Below are 22313 nucleotides of genomic sequence, written 5' to 3' on the forward strand. Positions count from 1 at the left end.
AAAAGTAAAAGTACTAAAATGTTTGAAAATAGCAGATCTACAAGCTCACAACGCGTCGCACCGCGACGCGTTGTGAGCTTGTAGATCTGCTATTTTCAAATAGCCTGTGTATAAAATAGGGTTAAAGTGGTTAATGTATGTTTCATAATATCATCATTTATATCTGAAAAGTAGGCCTGACCTCGACTAAGTCGACTGGTTAGTCGCGGGGGGTCCGAGTCGACTGCGTGTCTCTTAGTCGACTCTAGTTTTTTTTTTAATGGCCAAAAATGTTTTCAATAGTTTTTTGGCCAAGTCTACACCTGCAACCACACGTAACTTCCACTTTATTCTTCTTATTCCTCGTCTTTGTATTGGTATCGTTTGTGTTGGAGCGCCTCAGTGCGGCTGCAGAGTTCACGTGCAACCTCTTCCAGAGAGAGATAGAGACACTAGAAACTCTGCTGGAGACACAAAACAAACTGTGTAGACTTGGCCCTTTGAAATAAAATGCATTTTGGCCAAAAAAATAAATAATTAATTAGTCGACTGCCAGTCGACTATTGGCAATTAGTCGCCAATTAGATTCGACTAAACAAATCCTTAGTCGGGGACAGGCCTACTGAAAAGTAACTAGTAACTAAAGTTTTCAAATAATTGTAGTGGAGTAAAAGTACAATATTTGCCTCTGAGATGTAGTGGAGTAGAAGTAAAAGCATAGACAACTGGAAATACTCCAGTAAAGTAAAAGTACCTCAAAATTGTACTTAAGTACAGTACTTGAGTAAATGTATTTAGTTACTTTACACCACTGGTGGTGTGTGTGTGTGTGTGTGTGTGAGCTGTACCTTTCTGCTGCTTCTTCAGTGCAGGCAGACTGCTGATGGTGGTGGCGTGGATGATCTCTACTACTATCTGATACCTAGAGAGAGAGAGAGAGAGAGAGAGAGAGAGAGAGGATGAAAGAGACAACGAGACGGAGATAGAGAGACAGACGGAGACAGAGAGAGAGAGAGATCCATGAAATAAAGCGAAATACATTTTCAAAACTGAACATTTTGTAAGGCAAAGTCCTAAATCTGCGATTTGTGAAACAGCGCGAAAGGAGCCCCCACACTGGCACTGTATTTCCTAAACTATTGGTTCTCAAAGTGAGGTCCGGAGAACCCCAGGGGTCCTTGGGGGGGGGGGGGGGGGGGACCAGGGGGTCCCCAGCCAAATTGATTAATATAGCGTCGCAATCATTTTAACCACTTTAACTCTTTGACTGCGGACGACGCGATAACGCGTCAAGTGCTACTTTGTCCAGTTGGCCGTCGACGCGCTGGACGCGCGTTCATTGTTTAATCTCTGATTGCGCTATGCTGCTTAATATTCAATGTTATTCTCGAGTTCCACTTACTTCACGGACATCTGCATCCGGTTTCATGACCTGGATTCCGTTTCCGGTTTTTGATTCTTTTCCCCAGTCATTTTCGTCCAAAATAGGTAAATAAACGGTCTTTCACACGGTATGACGGACAAACGGACAGTTTCTCTTCTATAATCTATGGTCTGGGTGACGATCAGTCATCGCCGTCGTGTATCACATCGTAATTTTGGCAATCAAAACAATCTGGGAGGACGTCACATCCGTTTTCATGTTTTTCCCTGTCTAATCTATCAAGAAGGGTGAGAGAGTCCCAACGACCTGATCAAGCAGTCATGTGCTGCTCTCTAGTGGCGGATTTGTGCTGGGTCTTTATATTATGTGCCCTTAAATTATTTTCATGAGAACAATTCAAAATATAAAAATAAAAAAACACAAATTGCTGGCACTGGGGGAGTACTTTATGAAAATACTCTGGCAGTCAAAGAGTTAACCATTATTTTATACTTTGGCTGTTCAAAAATAGCAGATCTACAAGCTCATGAGCTTGTTAGATCTGCTATTTCTGAAAGATTCCTGGCACCTCGTAGCCAAATACATATCATTTGGGGGGGGGGGGGGGTCCTTGACATGAAAAAGTTTGATAACCACTGTCCCCCAATATGTCAAAGTTATGATGTTTTGGTCATATTGTTCTACTACATACTGTACAGCCAAACAGGAGAAGAAATTGAAGATTGAGGCTTTAACCTTTGCTTTTATGAAATCTAAAGATCATTAGGGGTCTTCAACAGGGGGTCCGGGACCCCTAGGGGGTCCTCAGAGTTACTACAGGGGGTCCGCCAAATCTTTGTGTGATATGATTTTATTTTTTACATTAACCACTTGAACCCTAGTATCCCTTTTCTGAGGAGAACTTAACCTCACAGCGCGAGGCGTTGTGAGCTTGTAGATCTGCTATTTTTGGCTAAGAGTCATAGGTGTAGAGGGAAAAAAAGAGCAGCAAATGTTTATCTGAAACTCAATTTTATACAATACAGAGGGGGTCCCTGCTTCATCTCTCTCTCAGCTAGGGGGTCCTTGGCCTGAAAACGTTGAAGACCCCTGACTTAGGGGATTATCGGAAGATGCTTCTGAACACGTATTTCGATTGCTAGTTTGACCACTTCAAATACTTGAATCAAATAACTTACTAATAACCGAAAATAGCCTATCTATAAACATGCTATTAGTATAAGACATACAATACATACATTACGATTAGCCTTTTTTAGGGATTTTCGATAAAAGAATACACATAAATAGATGTTTAATTTTTTTGGGGCAGCAGTTGTTAGGTATGTCCATATTATGACCATTATGCTCTAAAAGTGTGAAACACATTTTTCTTTTCACCCCGGCTTTAACCCTTTAAGACCAGGAACGCATCTCATTTTAGATTTATTTGGCTATTAAAAAATAGCAGATATACAAGCTCGTAGCTACGTAGCTACTTTTATATCTGCTATTTATTTATTTTTATCGTGAAAATGTGAGCAAACCAATGCATATATATTCTACAAATGTCTTCTAAATCCTAACCGTTTAAAAAAGAAAAGGTATGTTGCTATATCAGTGGTTCCCAAACGTTTTCATGTCAAAGACCCCCAAAATTATATGTATTTCGCCGCAGACCCCCCATCTCAAAATGTTTTGTTCCAGGGACCCCCAGAAGCAAAGATTGGAGTTAAAAATGTTCCCTTTAAAAATATATATATATTCAAATATTCGTACAAATGTTCACAATTTCAAAAACCATAGCAGATCTACAAGCTTGTATTGTGCTATGAGCTTGTAGATCTGCAATTTTTTAATAGCCAAAGAAATCTTAAAATGACACAGATGCGTTCCCGGGTTGAATGGGTTAATAAGAGGAATAGGTGAACACTGTTAACGCTACACCGCCACCACACATGGCAGCATGACCAACACAGGGTGCTGACTGACACAGCGCGTCAGAAACGCTCGTTATTTCACTGAAAACCACAAAAAAAAGAAAATGACAGTCCTCTGGCCTGCTCCAAATTTAGACTCGGTCTATCGCCGTGGCGACCGTGTCTGTTCCCATGGTAACGCCACAGCAGTGAATGGAGTACTAGTTAACAACACCTGTTTCACCCAGCCGGGGGGGGGGGGGGTGTGTGTGTGGGTGTGTGTGTGTGTGTGTGTGTGTGTGTGTGTGTGTGTGTGTGTGTGTGTGTGTGTGTGTGTGTGTGTGTGTGTGTGTGTGTGTGTGTCGCTGTTCCGCAGCCTGTGAATGATCCCAGGATCACCGAAGAGTACACCCAGAAATCACGTGATCGCAACAAAATGGAGCTGGTTTCGTTTAATGCTATATGAGTGTGCCGCACTATGAGGTTGTAGATCTGCTATTTATTTTTTTAATCGTGAAAATATGTGCAAACCTTTGAATATATATATATATTTTTAAAGCGAACATTTGTAGCTCAAATCTTTGCTTCTGGGGGGGTCCCTGGAACAAAAATATTTTGAGATGGGGGGTCCGCGGCCAAATACATATCATTTTGGGGGTCTTAGCCACAGAAGAGTTTGAGAACCACTGCTCTAGTGTGTTACTAGGAGGTGTACCGTAGTACCTGAGTTGTTTGAGGAAGTCCACGTCGGCGGAGGTGGAGATGAGTTTGATGAAGTCCTCGTAGGAGGCGGCGTAGGTGTAGGCCTTCTTCTGCTGCTCCGCCTGCTGCTCCCGCTGCTCCAGCTGGGACAGCAGCATGGTGTTGATGGAGTCCGGGTCGCTCAGCACCTCCACCAGGGGCTTCAGCACTGGATGGAGCACACACAGAGAGAGAGGTTTGGATTACTATACAAAAGCACTAGCCTGGTAAACCCTCCCTCCGGAAATCTCATTTGTAATTTATTTCAGGAGTGAGTCTGGCATGATCGCCCATTCTGCAGTTTTGGCTGTGGGCTGGAGTTGGGCGGGAGTAATACCGTTGACTGACAACCCCTTCAGCCAATCAGCAGTGTCCCACTTCAGCCAGTGCATTTTTACCACTTCCAGACTAATGTGACGCAGCGGGACTTTTGAGACGGCCATGCCCAAAATAGGTTGCCTTATTCGGATACAATGCGTGTCACTGCCCGCCCCTGCCGGTTCTCTAAATTTTTATTTTTAAATAGGCTCTGTCATGATTAATTGACCACATATATGAAGTTAAACAGCTAAATTCTATCCAAACGATATCTTAAAAGTAAATTCCGTGCCTCAAAAAAGAAGTTTGAGAGCGTTTTAAAACCGAAAGTTTTTAGTTCCATTTTTGTCGTCTGCACTCGGTCCCATTCGGGCTCACTCGAACTCGCCACCTGCAGTGGCGTAACGGAGGGGCAGCAAGTGCTGCGGTGCGGGGGGGCCACCAGCAGGCGGGGCCCCGCCTGCGCTGATAAAAATATTTTTACAGCAAAAAAAAAGACAAAAGTTGACGCGCGCAGGTTTTGCGCGCGCGTGCATGTACGTGGGCCTCACGTGAAACTCCCGCGGGGAGGCCCCGCGATTCTGCGTTACGCCACTGGCCACCTGATTGGCCAACTGTCGCTGTCAATCACAGAACGATGAGCGACGACGCTGATAGGCTCGTCCATTTGGTGAACGGGCTAGAAACGCCCAGACAAGCCTTCAGGCCAGACTCCTTCCTGAAATCAAATGGAAATGAGATTTTCCGGAGGGAGGGGCTTTACCAGGCTAAGTGAGCACCTCTCCACCAGGGGCTTCAGCACTGGATGGAGCGCACAGCAGTGTTGATTTTGACAGCAAATTTTGATTTAGCTCCATTCCACTCCATTTAGTTTTAGTCATATTTTAGTCACCTGAAATGTTTTAGTTTTTGTCGACTAAATATCATAAGATTATAGTCGCCTAAATCTACAGTTAATTTAGTCGACTATAATATATTTTGGCGGTGCTGTGATGGCGTCGTAATGGTTGATTTTACACTTGGTTGCATGCTGAAAATAGCCGATCTAGAAGCTCACAACGCTTGTGAGCTTGTAGATCTGCTATTTTCAGAGCGCAACACCCGAGCGCAACCAAACCAAAATCACTTGTCTTTTAGTTCTACTGAGTCTCTTCTCCACTAAGTCCCTCACTAACATTTTAGTCCAGTTTCGATTTGTTGACGAAATTGTCAATATATTTAGTCTTAGTTTTAGTCATCATAGCTTAGTTTTTATTTCGTTTTTATTTAGTTTTCGTCAGTGATAAAAAGGTAGTCGACGAACATTTCTCGTCATAGTTTTAGTCGACGAGATCAACTATACTAGTGAGCACCTCTCCTCCACCAGGGGCTTCAGCACTGGATGGAGCACACAGAGGTTTGGATTACTATACTATAGTGAGCAGTGGTGGAAAGTAACTAAGTACATGTACATAAGTACTGTACTTAAGTAAACATTTGAGTTACATTTTACTTTACTAGAGTATTTCCAATTTGTAATACTATATATTGCCATGATAGGAGCCTGTTAACACATTGTGTGCCAGAGGTTTATTAAAATAGGGCACATCCAGTGCCAGGCTGCCAGCATATCTTCCATCCACTTACACTGATATGTTTCGTGCTGTAGAACCCCCGACACGGAAGTGCATGTAAACATAGCCTGCGTGCGAGACGGCGGAGGGTCCCGACTAAGGCCTGGAACAAAAATATTTCTAACGCGATCCTCCATTGCAGTGATCGCTGATCGAAAACGGCTCATTCCCACCACGTTAAAAAAGATATTAAGCTTTTAGTCAAGGAGTTAACATTGGAGCGGACAACCGGAAGCATTTTTGACATGGATCCACATCCGGCCTCTCCTTCTTAGAGACTCCTTGGATGATCCCAAAGTTTCGTTAGAGCGCCCCACGTGGGATTTTTTTTTTTTTTTTTTTAAATGGGCCAAAAACGGTCCGGACCGTTTATGGCACATAACGCATAGCTTCTCAAAAACGGTCCGGACCGCTTTTGGCACACAACGTGTTAAAGAGTTTGGGACAGAGCCCAGAGAACCTCACGGACCTTGAGGCAGAATGACAGACAGACAGACAGAGAGGACAAAGCCCCTTTGTTCTCGGCTGCATCTTAAAATGCAATATTATCGGATTCTGCCGTCTGATCCCATCTAATGGAAACCGTTATCCAATTACATCTAATGGAATTGCATTATTGGCCTGGCTGATACAGCACTACTACACTGGAGAGTGGAGAAAACACACACACACACACACACACACACCCCCATAGTCATAGTCTTTTGAATAAAATTCCATTTGGTTTTAGTCATATTTTAGTCATCTGAAATGTTTTAGTTTTAGTCTAGTTTTAGTCGACTGAATATGATAAGATTATAGTCGACTAAAACTACAGTTGATTTAGTCGACTAAAATGTATTGTGGCGGTGCCTTGATGGCGTTGTAATGCCTGATTTTACACTTGGTTGCTTGTAGATCTGCTATTTTCAGAGCGCAACACCCGAGCGCAACCAAAGATAAAACGACTTGTCTTTCAGTTCTATTGGATCTCTTCTCCTCTAGTCCCCTCCCTAACGTTTTAGTCAGGTTTTTATTTGTTGACGAAAGTGTCAGTGAATTTAGCCCTGGTTTTAGTCACAGTGGCTTAGTTTTTATTTCGTTTTTCGTCAGTGAAAAAAGGTAATCGAATAGGTTTTAGTCGACAAAATCAACACTGCTTCGGTCAGACAGCAGCGTAAGGCGTGACTCTCTAACTAACCTTTAGTGGTGATGACTTCGGTCAGACAGCAGCGTAGCGTGCGTGACTTGGCGTCCCTCTGCGGCAGCAGACACAGCAGCAGGAGGCGAGCCACGCAGCGCAGGAACGCCAGCTCACAGTCTGGACTCACCAGACACGGATGGAGAGGGAAGGGCCTCGCACACTCCTCTGGTCTGAGACACAAGAGAGGAGAGAGAGAGAAAGGGACGGAGAGAGACAGAGAGATAGAGAGAGGGAAAGGGACGGAGAGACACAAGAGAGATAAACCCAAACTGGAAGGGATAGCAATGGGAGCAGTGTATGTGTTTGTGTGTTTGTGTGTTTGTGTTTGTGTTTGTGTGTGTGTGTGTGTGTGTGTGCGCGTGCGTGCGTGAGTGTGTGTGTGAGTGTCTGTGTTAGAAGATAATGATATAAATGACATTAGATCAGGGGTCTTCAACAGGGGGTCCGGGACCCCTAGGCGGTCCTCAGAGTTGCTACAGGGGGTCCGCCAAATCTTTCTGTGATCAGTTTTTTTTGTTTTACCTCAACCACTTGAACCCTAGCACCCCAATTCTGAGGAGAACTTTAGCCAAACATAGCAGATCTACAAGCTCACAACGCCTCGCGCTGCGAGGCGTTGTGAGCTTGTAGATCGGCTATTTTTGGCAAAGAGGTATAGGTGTAGAGGGAGAAACCAAGAGCAGACCAAGTAAACCAAAAAAGTTTAATCTGAGGCACAATATAGAGGGGGTCCCTGCTTCATCTCTCTCTCAGCCAGGGGGTCCTTGGCCTGCGTGCGTGCGTGCGCCTACCTGGCTGACGCGGCCTTGAGGTCGGTGAAGTGCGTGTGCAGGATACGGATGGTGTCGTAGCACACGACGTTGACCAGGTCGATGTCGGCCAGCCGCGACCTCAGCTGGGTCACGGCCGTCCACCAGTCCTGCACCAGCATGGAGTAGAGCTGGCCTTCATCGCGACTCAGCGGCCCGTACCACGACAGAATGTAGTCTCTGTACGAGTAGTCGAACACTGCGGAGACGAGAGAGAGACGGAAGACCCAGAATGTCAAGTCAAGTGTTATTTGAAGAACAGCACCGTTCGTACAAAACTAAACTCTTCTAGTAGTAAAATGTAAGTAAAATTTTCTTGCTGTCGGGGCAGAAACGTTGTTTTTTTTTTCGTAAATTAACGCCCTACTCGATCATACTACAGCGTCACACAAAAGCATGAAAAGCTTGAAACATCAAGCTTGACAATCTGCTACTTTTGATGCTTTTGAATTTGAAACCTGAAAAGTTTTGGACATTTTCAACTGACGATTTGCGGTTTCCAACTGACGATTTGCTTTACATCAAAGGATAATAATAAAATATCCACGCATTCCTGCCATTACCGTTTTCAAAACAGTAATCAGGCAGGTTGTTCCAGAGAGTAGGACCATATTAGGGACTAGATGCATGTTCACGAGATTTAGATGTTATTCTAGGTACAGTTAGGAGACCAGTGTCTAAAAATCTGAGCGGTCTGATTGGTTTACATGTAGTGAGATTGTGAGAACTAAGCAAACCCTTTAACTGATTCACTGCCAATCACGTAGATCTACGCGAACCTATTTAAAGCTGCCACGTGCCAGTCGTGTAGATCTACGTGAACTATTTTTTATTTTTTTTTATTTTTTTCTTCCAATTTGACCCAAAGACCAAGGAGATATGATTTTTCGAAGATCTAGACTCCTATCCACTTCCTTGTTAACTTAAAAATTATGTATCTCGGCTCCTGAGTACTTTTTTTTTTCAATGAAAAATCTCTGGCACTGGCTAAAAAAATATGAAAATACCTCTGGCAGTTAATGGGTTAAGAGCTTTGTGAAACAAATAGTAGTAAGTTGAAATAATTTCTGTATTGAAATAGGAGTCCATTAAGTCATCCAATTATTAGTAGTAACGATGTGATCGTCCTTTCTCATCCCAGTGAGTGCTGGGAGTCCAGCAAACAGGGCATTACAGTAATCTGCCCCGTTGGAGATGAATGAATGCATGGACCAATCTTTCACAGTCATGATTGAGACATGAAGCTCCTAACTTTGGAGATGTTTTTTCCAACAGATAAAAAGCAGATCTACAAGCTCATCTTAGTGCGTTGTGAGCTTGTAGCAGAGATGCTGCTAGCCCTGCGTCCTGCGTCTCTGACGGACTGACGCACATTTTTAATAAAGGACGCATTAAACCAACCATCACAGCGTCCACGGGACGCATACAACCAAAGCGAGCCGCTAGCCACGCAGCCGTGCTCCAAACCGAGCCACGCAGCCGTGCTCCAAACCGAGCCACGCAGCCGTGCACCACACTGAGCCGTGAGCCGCGCCCAAAGCGAGCCGCAAGCCGCGCACCAAACCGAACCGCGAGCCGTGCACCAAACAGAGCCGCGATCCGCGCAGCAAAGTGAGCCGCGAGCCGCGCACCAAAGCGACCTGCGAGCGCACACCAAACCGCGAGCAGCAAAGTGAGCCGCGAGCCGCGCACCAAACCGACCCGCGAGCCGAAACACCGACGCGCGACACGTCGTTTTCAGATCGTTATTTTCGGTGCGACACAAGCATAAATCATTTGAAGGGAATCCCACTTTTTAAGAAGAAAACACCAGAGCAATAAATACTGCCGCAAACATCTACTTTTCTTAAACAAATATCTCTGCTCCGTTTACATTCTCTTCCACAAAGTGTTGCTGTTCTTTAGTTCCTATCTATCTCTGCTCCTATGAAGTGTACATTATCTTTTTCATATTATTATTATGAACTTTATATTGTAGTTTGTACCCTGTATTCTGAGTTTGTGACTACAACAAGTAGCAAAATAGAATGTACATTAGGACAGTGGTTCTCAACCTGTGGGTCAGGACCCCCAGGGGGCTCCCCACATGATTTGGGGGGGGGGGGGGGGGGTCCCCAGATGACAGTGAAGTCACAATTTAAGGACTTTTAAGATATTTTTAATACCTCAAGAAAGAAAAGAAAAAAGACTATTACTGCATCCAAACTAATCAACAAACTATACTATAAATACGGTCAAAATTGTGAAATAATATAAGAAAGAGGCGATCTACAAGCAAGGCGTTGTGAGCTTGTAGATTAAAAAAAAAAAAAACGACCTTGTAGATCTGCTATTTTGACTACCGTAAATTTCGGACTATAAGCCGCGATTTTTTCCCATTTTTTGACCCTGCGGCTTATATAACGGTGCGGCTTATCTATGGATTTTTACAGCTAACGGCCACTAGGGGACCTCCTAAATCTATGGATTTTACACCTGCGGCTTATAGTCCAGTGCGGCTTATATATGTACAAATCATTCAATTTAGCTGCTGCGGCTTATATTCAGGTGCGGCTTATAGTGCGAAAATTACGGTATGTATCTGTGGAACTGAGTTAAACTAAATTAAATGCCTCAACTCCTAATTCCAAGTGCTTCTCAGGGTGGGGGGTCCCCAGTTCAAATATGATTATTTTGGGGGGTCGCTGCCTGAAAAGATTGAGATCCACTGCATTAGGATATAATGTACACAGTCACACACACATAGAAGATATGGAGATTGGAGATCAAAGAAAACGATAGAAGGGGGGGGGGGAGACGTGTAATTGGGGACCCATAAAATGTTTCTGGGACCCATTTGAATGACCACCTGTGGGTCCCGGGACCCATTACATTGAAAACCTAGCAACATCACTGTTGTAAATCTGCTATTTTTGTCTAAAGTTCTCCTCAGAATAGGCACGCTAGGGTTCAAGTGGCTAATGTAAAAAAAAGAAATCATATCAAACCAACAGTTGGCGGCCCCCCTGTAGTAACTCTGAGGACCCCCTAGGGGTCCCGGACCCCCTGCTAACCCATTTAGACCTGAGGCCGATTCTAAAAACGCCTTCTAAATCCTTACGCTTCTTAAGTTTTCTGAAAAACTATTTATTCAAAAATTAAAACAAATGTACGTTGCTATATACTGTACATAGCAACAACAACAACAACCCCAAAAGAGGGTTCCCGTCCTGAAAAGGTACAGTTACAAATAGGGGTTCCTGCCCCAAAACGGGTTAAAACACATGTAATAAAAGCAGAACACGAGAAAGGAAGAAAGTCAAAGATATTCCTCTGAGTGGCCATGCGTTAAAGGGATTCTAGGTAACTTTAAGCCTAAATTCAAAAATGTTTATGTATATATATATCTTGCATTTTTTCCCCTCTATCAGCCACTATATAATGGTGCTGGGGTGTTTTCCTGCATTGAAACACAGTCCTCATTCTGAAATCCGTATTTTCCCTACTATTTATGTTTTGACATCCGGGTATCCGGGACGTAAATGGAACGCACGCATGTGTGCGTGTCCGTGCGCGTCCGGCGAGTTCGAGTGGGGGGGGCGGTGTTTGACAACAGTTTTTTTCTTTTTTTGATCTCTCTAAGTTGCCTAGAATCCCTTTAAGATAGCAGTCATTATGAAAGATTCATTCTGCCACAGCAGCACACTCAAAGAGTATCTTACCATCAAAGACTTCTGATGAAACATTCACACTGATATATGGAGTCACGGCAAATCAAAGAAATTCTGAGCACCACGTGCAGAACTCTTCGTGAACCATTTCCCAATGAGCATGGACATCTAATGAAACGCGAGTGCTATCAAATAGTCAGATGCTGCTGTGACTGAGTGTGGAACCAAGTGCCTTGACGTTCGCAATGTGGGAAAGTAATCCATTAAGACCGATAATGCATCTGTGTCATTTTTAGATTTCTTTGGCTATTAAAAAAAAATTGCTGATATACAGGCTCATAGCGCGGCACTGAGCTTGTAGATCTGCTTCTTTTCATTTTTTTTTTTTAAATGGTGGAAGATTTGTGCAAGTCTTTGAATGTATTTGTCACAGGATGATTGAATAACCAGGACGATTGAAGACAGAGCGCTCGTTTTTAGGCACCGGGCTTCGGGGCGAGGCGGGGCGAGGCGGGGCTTTGCTGCGACGCGGACCTGTCTGTTGTTGTTCCCCCCCCCACGTAGCAACCAGGAAGCTACGCTAGGGGAACGCTGAACACGCGTTCACACGCACGTGATAATAGTTATTGTCCATGACGGAGGCGCGCCGACTCAGCAGAGCTTGAGGCCGAGGAGGCGTGCGAGTGCCCGCGCTGACCGGCCGATGCTCTGATAGTCGACACAGCGCCGTCCGAGTTGTAAACCGATAGGGACAGAATAGTTATTTTCATGGATCACTGTGTGTGTGTGTGTGTCTCAGGGAGAAACTAAAACAATGCGTGTGTGCATGCACGCGCGCATGTGTGTGCGCACAAGCGCGCACACACACAGTGATCCATGAAAAGAACTATTAACTCAATCTTTCCTTCTGCGTGGGGGAACAAAATATTTTGAGATGGGGGTCCGCAGCCAAAAACATATCATTTTGGGTGGTCCCTGACAAGAAAAAAAGTTTGAGAACCACTGATATTATAGCAACATAAGTTTTCTCTTTTTGTTTTTTAACCGTTAGGATTTAGAAGACATTTGTAGTATCCTTGAGTGACAAATGTTCGCTTTAAAAAAATATATATATATATTCAAAGATTTGCACAAAGTTTCTTGTTTTTTCAAAACAAAGTAGCAGATCTACAAGCTCGTAGTGGGGGCACAGAGAGCTTGTATATCTGCTATCTTTGAATAGCCAAAGAAATCTAAAAATGACACGGATGCTTTCCCGGTTTTAAAGGACAACTTTGTTTTTTTTACAACCAAGGTTTATGTTTTAGCTTGTAATTAAAGTAAATTAAAGATGAGTGTTAAAAAATGTTCATTTGCTGCTTTATAGTTTTAGCAATTTTTGCGATCTTTTTTTTACAGTGGGCGGGGGCATTCGGGCAGGTGGCTAAATGTGTCTTTTTTACACAATAAAAAAAGGTCCTGTGGTCTTTGATGGCCAGATGTGAGTTATTGGGGGCTAGAAGAGTTACCATAAATAATAATAAAGAAATCGCCGGGTTATTGTGTAAAAAAAAGTAATATTTAGCCACCTGTCCGAATGCCCCCGCCCACTGTAAAATAGATCGCGAAAATTGCTAAAACTATAGAAAGCAGTAAATGAAAAAAATGTAACACATCTTTTATTTACTTTAATTACAAGCTAAAACATAAACCTTGGTTGTAAAAAAAACTAAGTTGTCCTTAATGGATTAAAGATGTATCATTCCAGTCCAGTGAGAAATATCGAATTGAACAGCGTGACTTGATATTTTCATCAGAGCAAGAAGAGACATTAGAAATCATTCAGTTCATTCTCTTCTCAAAATGGATGACAGACATCAAGTCAATGGAGAGATCCGAGTTAGTATATAGGCCTACTTTTCCATTTACCATGTGTGGTTAGTCACCCTTTCCGGGACACTTAGTCCAGGTAACGCAGAACCAGTGGTGGAAAGTAACTAAGTACATTTACTTAAGTACTGTACTTAAGTACAATTTTGAGGTATTTGCACTTTACTTGAGTATTTCCAATTTCCAATACTTTTACTTCTACTCCACTACATCTCTGAGGCAAATATTGTACTTTTACTCCACCACAATTATTTGAAAACTTTAGTTACTAGTTACTTTTCAGATATAAATTATATTATAGGATAAGGATAATTCCTTTAACAGGTCCGTTCATGAAGGTCCTTGCGGTCTTGTTTCCAATGAGGGCCTGTGAGCAATTAGGGGTTAAGAGTCTTGGTCAGGGACAAATTTCATTTCATCGACACATTTGCTGGCCTGGCCTAGAATCGTACCTGGGGCACCCAGGGCCTCTGGACTTATAAAACCTACATTAACCACTTTAGCCCCATTTTATACCTAGGCTATTTGAAAATAGCCGATCTACAAGCTCACAACACGTCGCGATGCGACGCGTTGTGAGCTTGTAGATCAGCAATTTTCAAACATTTCAGTACTTTTACTTTTGGTACTTTTAAGTACATTTTGATACCAATACTTTTGCACTTTTACTCAAGTAAATTTTGAATTCCGGACTTTCACTTGTAACAGAGCACTTCTACATTGCAGTATTGATACTTTTACTTAAAGGGTAAGACCACTTTGGTAGAGGTTTGGGTTGTGTAGTTACCTTGCCATGATGTAACTCCAAAGGTGGACAAGAAATAAAAAATAATTGCTCCATTGATTAGAAATTGATCATTCAAAATATGCTCCTCATTGACTTACATTGTACGGTAAAACAGCTCTCAAAGTCACTCTTTTAGCCCATAAACAAACGCAAAACAAAGTTGATTCAGACAATATAGAACATCACCAAACCCAGTACTGTTTTTTTTTTTAATAAAAATGTTAACTTCCTGTTGATTTTGCTATTTTTATTAAAAAGAAAACCCGGACTGGATTTGCGGATCCGGATCCGGATCTTCAAATAGTAAAATCAGCAGGAAGTTAACATTTTTATTAAAAAAACAAACAGTACTGGGTTTGGTGATGTTCTATATTGTCTGAATCAGCTTTGTTCGTGTTCGTTTACGGGCTAAACGAGTGACTTTGAGAGCTGTTTTACGGTACAATGTAAGTCAATGAGGAGCAAATTTAGAATTATCAATTTCTAATCAATGGAGCAATTATTTTTGATTTCTTGTCCACCTTTGGAGTTACATCATGGCAAGGTAACTACACAACCCAAACCTCTACCAAAGTGGTCTTGCCCTTTAAGTAAAACACTTGAGTACTTTTTCCACCACTGCGCAGAGCGTCTGTCCCTTCCGTCCCTATGACAACCTGGTCATCACTCCAAGCATCTACCGACCTGTGGAATGACCGCTCGGGAATGACACCCACACATGCTTGACCATTTGACCCTGTCGTTTGCTGACCAGTGTTCGTCTCTACTAGTGCTGCAACTATCCATTATCTTCTTAGCAATTATTCTATCGGTTACCTTTTTCGATTAACTGGATAATCAAGAAGCGCTGGGGGAGTTTTTGTATGTAATTGAATGAATCAATTAGTCAGATTAACCACTTAACCCCCATTTTATTCTTATAAAATAGGGACTATAGCCGATCTACAAAATCACGCTTAGCATCGCAACGCGTTGTGAGCTATTTTCACTATTTTGAATAAAAGAATAAAAAAATATATATACATACATATACATATATACATATACATGATATTCGAATATTGGTCTTAAAAAAATTCTGATATTCGAGTATATTTGAATATTATTATTATTATTATTATTATTATTATTACTATTATTATAAAAAATATATTTATATATATTTTTTTCAAAACATTTTTTTAAATATATTTTTTTGACAGAAACAGTACAAAAAACAATGTATCGAGTGCTCGGATCCAATAAAACATATATTTTGTTTGTTTTTAAAACTCCATACATTGTTTTTTGTATTGTCCCTGTCAAATAAACATAATAAAAAAAAATGTTTTTAAAATTCGAAAATTAATTTTCATATTCGAATATACATATTTTCCCAATTTTCGAATAATATTCAAATATCAAATATTCGTTTGACAGCCCTAGTAGGGCGTAAAGCATATATACATTTATTATATGCAATTATATCCCTCTTTTTAAAATGTTTAACCCCAGATTTTCAAAACATTTTCACACAGCGCATTTACAAGCTCGGCTATTGTAGAGAAGTGTTGAATCAGGCTTAAAGTGGTTAAGCAGACAGAATGGAGTAGTAGCACAAAGATGACTACTGATACAAAGATGATCCGGCTTAACCTTTGACCCTGTGATGTCACAGAGGCCTCTCACCTTACTTACTACCAGACCACTTATAATAAACCTTTTTCAACACACACACACAAGGGTACACAACTACACACACACACACACATGAAAATCCTGACACCATCTGTTACCTGGCGGCAATTTCTCAGACTGTGTGTGTGTGTGTGTGTGTGTGTGTGTGTGTGTGTGTGTGTGTGTGTGTGTGTGTGTGTGTGTGTGTGTGTGTGTGTGTGTGTGTGTGTGTGTGTGTGAGTGTGTGTGTAATCCATGCTGAGGGGGCGGGGTTAGAGACAAGTCACAGGATATTGAATGATGTAGCTCCAAAGTACCTCAGTAATTATTTAAAAAAAGGTCAGTGATGTCCACGACCACGCTACAAGGGGGGGAGGATCCACTGACCTGGTTCCTGGTCAGATTTGACACATTTAGACCTAAAAAAAATACCACCTTCTAAATCCTAGCATTTTTTCATTCAAAGAAATGTAATGATGTTGCTATATATCTAGCACAGTGGTTTTCAACCTTTTTCGTGTCAAGGACCCCCAAATTGACACATATCAGCCCACGGACCCCCATTCGAAAAGATATGCCAGGGACTCGACCATTTTGATTTCTTGGGGATCCCAATCTACACTGTATCATCATCATTAATGTTCATTTAACTCTGAGAGTGTACAAATGGGACCAAATGGACCCGTTAGGGTCCATTTGTACACTCTCAGAGTTAGAGACACATAAGGGTCAATTTGGTTCCTAACTATTAGTTTGGCTGGGGACCCCCTGGAACCCCCTCAAGGACCACTGGTGGTCCCCGGACCACTGGTTGAGAACCACTGATCTAGCATGTCGTCTCTGTCGGGTGGAAAACTCAGTAAGTCCAAAACTGTTACTTTTCAGGATTCAAATTCAAAAGCAGCAATAGTAGCAGACGATCAAGTAGGGTGTTAATTTACGAAAATAATTGAAAGGTATAACAACATATAGGCTTTCCAGGTCTAAATGGGTCGATCGAGCATTTGGACAATATACATTCAAGCACACTGCAGCAGCAACTGTGGCATGGAATGGGTTAACCTACAGACGGTTAGGAGTAACAGTTCCTGTGATTCTTTTAAATCTTCCCTAAAGGGATCTGGCTAAGGCTGGGAGCAGAGTCTGGGGTCTAGATTTGATCTAAACTAAATGTATTGAAATGCACGGTTTCTTTGTGTCTTATTTATGTCTTATTTATAATTGCACCTATGGGTGCTTGGACCTGACATGCACAAGGACACTTGTGGCACCATTGGGTGTGCGTGAACTTCAGTGCAAATACACACATCACATCGTGCAACATGAATGGCGTAATTTGCACATACATAGTACATACATATGAAGGACTTCTGGGGAATATGAAAACACAACACAACATATGAAAACACTTCTGGGGCTCATTTTAACGTCTACTCTGGATTTCTTGTTTCACCCCCCACCCCAAACAGTTTTTAAATAGCTTGATTCAATACGTTGGACTCATTTAAAACAGAAAACTACTTTCTCACAGAACAATGTTCCTCTGAGGTATTCTGGAATGTTGAGACAAAAAGGAAAAATGCATATTTGTATCCTGTGTGTTTGAGCATGATGTCATTTCTGTTGGGACGGCTGTGCAATTTGTGTTGTGACTAAGCATACAAGAGAAACTATTTGAACATTTCTGTTGGTACGCCGACAGAAAATGTCAAACTAGTTAGACAGGATGTAGTTGGTAAAATGAAGCGACTTCAAAACTGTCTGGGGGAGCAGCACACACAAAAGACTGAGTAGTAGACGCGTCAAATATCACTCTTAACCAACACTTACGTTGTCACATGACAATAGATTCTCTGCATAAATGTGTGGACACATTATTCATGAAGATGATTATTATTATTACCTTCCTTCAGGGCCTTGTCCACGTTATGTGACACCACCACCCTCGCCCGGCTCTGGTTTGAGTCTGGAGCCGGCACCAAAAAACGAGCCTGAAATACAGAAAAACAGGTCAGTTTGTCAGGGATGGATCGACGATTTGGACAGCATTAAACAAAAAGAAAAGAAAAGAAAAAAGGAACAAAACAGGAAAACTAAACATCATCACATATTATTCATAAGTAGCTTAACCTTGCTGAGTGCAAGGCTTTGTCTAAATCGAGCAGAATTTCTCAACTTCATCCAACAAATCTATAATGGTAAACACACCGTGTCATGTGTCAACTAGAACAGATAGTCCACGGAGTCCAGTGGCCACCTCAACATTAAACTCACAGTTTTTTTTTCCTCTCAAAATGTTAAAAAAAAATAAGACTAAATGTATGCTTTGGAAAATGGTTGAAAATAATGTCAAGTATATATGATTTGAGCATGTACGGTACATCATTATCAGACCTAAATTCCGTGTTTATTTTCCAAATGACTGGCTATCACAGATTTTGTAGCAATTCGTAGCATTTGTATAAATGTTGGGCCATTTTAAAATGTATAAAATACATGTAAATATAAAATCATATAAAATATAACATACATAAAAAAATGTGCCCAATAATACCAGGTGCCCACTGTTCTGGTTACCGAAACGAGGGGATAGGGCGAAGAAAGAATGGAGAGTAAAGCAGCAGAGAGGACAGAAACTGAAAAGGAAAGATAATGTGAATGTCGTCTGTCCGTTCACTTCAAACTACACACATCGGCCTTTCTTTCTATCCGCCTGTCCGCCCGCCCATTATTCCAAAGTTCACCCCTGGGTTTTTAAAAGCTTATACCCAAATATCACCGGATCAGGCTGTTGTTGTAGTTTATAGCTAGAGATTGCGTGCATGGCATGGTATGGCATGGCATGCGTGGGGGAGATTCAAGGGGGCCTCTTCTCATTGCTTACAATCAGTCATAGCAGATTACTGTCTGTAAATCAACGTGGTTCTCAAACTGGGGTCCGGGGACCCCCGGGGTTCCTGGAGGAGTTACATGACTGTAGCTCAGAGTGTAGACATTTACACAATTTCAATTTGTACACTCTCAGAGTCAGAGTTAAGATCTTATCCTATAGTTTGCGGTCCCAGAGATAGAAAATTGTATCAAATGGGGGTCCATGGTCTAATCCAGTGGTTGTCAACCAGTGGTCCGGGGACCACCAGTGGTCCTTGAGGGGGTACCAGGGGGTCCCCAGCAAAATGTGTTAACATAGCGTCACAATCATGTTTAACCACTTAGCTTTGGCTATTCAAAAATAGCAGATATACAAGCTCATAGCGCGGCACTGAGTGCCGCGCTATGAGCTGGTAGATCTGCTATTTTTGAAAAATCTTGAAAATGTGTGCATAGCCTTGAATATATATATGTTTTAAAACGAACATTTTTAACTCAAATCTTCTGGGGGGTACGTGGCACAACATTTTCCATTGGGGGTCCACGATCAAATGTATATCAATTTAGGGGTCCTTGGCATGAAAAAGGTTGAAAACCACTGGTCAAATCTATCAACCTGCGGGTCCTCGTAATAAAACAAATGCAACTTTGAAACCCACTACCGCATGACGTGATTCTGAACAGTGAACAGCACTGACCATGAGCTTGCCGAAGAACTCCAGCTGCCCCGCCAGCCGCCTCCTCTCGCGGTCGAAGCGGACCACCTTGGGGGGGCTCTTGCGGACCAGCAGCACCACGCTCCCGGCCAGGAAGCACAGCAGGGCGAAGGAGGCGTAGACGAACAGCTTCAGGAAGAAGGAGGTGACGCTCAGGCCTCCCCAGGCGAACTGGAACACCAGCACGGCCGCCACGCCCAGGCAGAACGCCGGCACGAACTTGAACGACGAGGAGCCGACCGAGGAGATGGAGGAGGGGATGGAGGAGGGAGAGGAGTTGGCGGACATGGGCTCCGGTGGCGGCGGCGCTCCTCTGGCACCGGCGGCGGGCGGTCTCCCTCCAGCCAGTGGTGTGATAATGCTAGCTGAGGAGGAGGTGGGCATGCTTCTGTGACCCCACCACCATCCATATAGTATGTGTCACTGCTAGTCAGTCTATGATAATAATAATAATAATAATAATAATAATAAAGTGGGTCCTCTGCTCTGCTGGTGTCTGTCCGGTGAGAGAGCTGCTGGGTACACCGCTGGTGGTGGTGGTGGCGCTGGTGAGACTGGTGGTGTATACCCTCGACTACGCCGCTGTTCGCAGGGAGAGGACGACTCAGAGGAGGCATCCCCACTCATATGACATATTCTCCTCCTCACCCTGAGGCGGCCCACGGCGGCGTTCCTCCGTCTCGCCGCCGCTCTGAGCATCAGGCCACCCGGCGGCGGGCGGTCACAGTCTCACACACACGCACACACACACTCACACACAGGCGCAGTCCCTTATAGTCCGCTTAGTCATCCAATGATGATGAGTCCCTGGGCTGAGAGCAGGAGACACCAGAATGCAGGGGCTTGTCTGTCTGTCTGTCTGTCTGTCTGTCTGTCTGTCTGCCAGCCACCCTCCCACAGATAGAGGAGGAGAGGACAGGGGGATGACAGATGAAGCTGCAACCGTCACCTTGAGAGCAGATGAGGGTCTGTCTGTGTCTGTCTGTCTGTCTGTCTGTCTGTCTGTCTGCCACCCCCCCAGAGGAGGAGACACAGAGGACGGACGGACGGATGGATGGATGACGGATGAAAGCTGCAACGACCACCACCACGATCACCTTGAGAGCAGACAGGTGGAGGAGGAGGAGAGGCAGGCAGCCCCACAACAACCAGCAGCCACTGTTGTTGTTGTTACCATTAAACCAATGAACCCGGGGGGGGGGGGGGGGGGCTATTATTACTATACTGGTACGTACCCGGTAAGTAGGTAAAACCTAACCAACGTTAGCTTGGAGGAGAGAGAGAGAGAACCGTACGTTTACCCTACGGCATCATCATCACCACCAGAGACATTTTCCTCTCTCTCCACGCCAGTGACAACAGGTTCACTCACTCACTCACACCGCTGCCATGTTATAATCCACCTCCAGCCCCCCTATAAAGCTGTGCTTTTCTTATGTTTTATAACGTTAATCAGCAGCTAACGTTAGCTTAAAGCGCTCCACACACACTAAACAACACCATCCATACTATACCTATCTATACTCCCTGGAGGAAAGCAGCTACAGTATTAAGGCGGCCCTGCTTGCTGCTTATTTTTGTCATGAAAACAAACACAAAAATAATTGTAACTATTATTTGTCCAACAAAGAACGTATCGGCTGCCTCCGAAAATGTCTCCCCGAATTGTAATAAAAGATAAGAGGGAAGAATAGAGAGGTTTTTCTTTCTCTTCTTCTTGTTGTTGTTGAGTGCTGCTGCTGCTGCCGCTTCAGCTGACTGGCTGACTGGACTGATAATGTTGCCAGGTTTTGGGAGTGAAACAAGCAAATAGGTCTATGAAAACAAGCCCAATAAGCCACAGAAAGAGCACTTTATTATTCCCCAAGCCAAGATATTTCTTTAACCCTCCAAGACCCGCAGTTGTAATATTACAACATTTGTATTTTATCAAAAACATGGTATAAATCATTTGTTTTCCTGTTATTCTTTCACCTAAACATCATCATTGGATCCTATTGTTTAGTCTTGCAATGTCATTGGCCGGGATATTTGCATATAAATACCCCCCACAGAGGCAGGAAAAGTCACAACTTGAAAATCCTTGAAGGAAGAACAATCTCTTTTTCACTGGACAGGATTTCTCACAAAAAAGTAAGTAAAATGTCTGCAATATTTTTTTTGGTGATCATTAGAATGTCTAGAACATGTACATATGATATTATTGGGAAAGATATCCCCCAAATGTAAATTAGAGCATGCTTTATACTTGTTGTTTTTTTACAACTCTGGGTCATAGTGGTAGCAAATAGCAATGCCACCTGTTCACCTGGCTAAGTGGAGTCTTATAGTTTTCACAATACATTTATACAATTATGTGTATTTTCCCCACATTGCATTACTATATATATATATATATACCACAAATAACCACAAACATTACCAAAATGTTTTGCTAAAACATTATAGGCAATGAAATGTTATAACTTTTAAGCTAAAGCAGTATATTTGTCTTCGAGTACAATTGGTTAAAACATACAAATTGGTATGTGTGTGTGTGTGTGTGTGTGTGTGTGTGTGTGTGTGTGTATATATATATATATATATATATATATATATATATATATATATATATATATATATATATATATATATATATATATATACCAATTTGTATATTGTAACCAATTGTACTCGAATACAAATATACTGCATCATTAGCTTATAACATGTCATTGCCTATAATGTTTTAGCAAAACATTTTGGTAATGTTTGTGGTTAGCAATCAGTGTATGGTAATTGTTCATATGGGAGTCGCCCAGTTAAGAATCTCTCATCATTGTTCATGTGATGGGTGTTG

At 42.6% G+C, this 22313-nt stretch overlaps 1 protein-coding gene across 1 annotated transcript in view; it reads right to left on the reverse strand.

The window, feature by feature from the left end:
• Positions 1-21227, reverse strand: part of snx25 (sorting nexin 25) — a 45555-nt gene extending 24328 nt beyond the window's left edge. The window contains exons 1-6 of the mRNA XM_080416433.1: positions 19457-21227; positions 17791-17878; positions 7908-8124; positions 7114-7286; positions 3985-4171; positions 828-901 (exon numbers count right to left, since the gene is read on the reverse strand). Of these exons, the coding sequence (XP_080272559.1) occupies positions 828-901; positions 3985-4171; positions 7114-7286; positions 7908-8124; positions 17791-17878; positions 19457-19858 (1141 nt within the window). The 5' untranslated portion in view covers positions 19859-21227. The remainder of the gene's footprint in view (positions 1-827; positions 902-3984; positions 4172-7113; positions 7287-7907; positions 8125-17790; positions 17879-19456) is intronic.
• Between the last annotated feature and the right edge of the window lie 1086 nt (positions 21228-22313).

Source organism: Gymnoscopelus braueri (genome assembly GCF_963280865.1).
Source record: "Gymnoscopelus braueri genome assembly, chromosome: 20".
Classification (NCBI taxonomy): Eukaryota; Metazoa; Chordata; class Actinopteri; order Myctophiformes; family Myctophidae; genus Gymnoscopelus; species Gymnoscopelus braueri.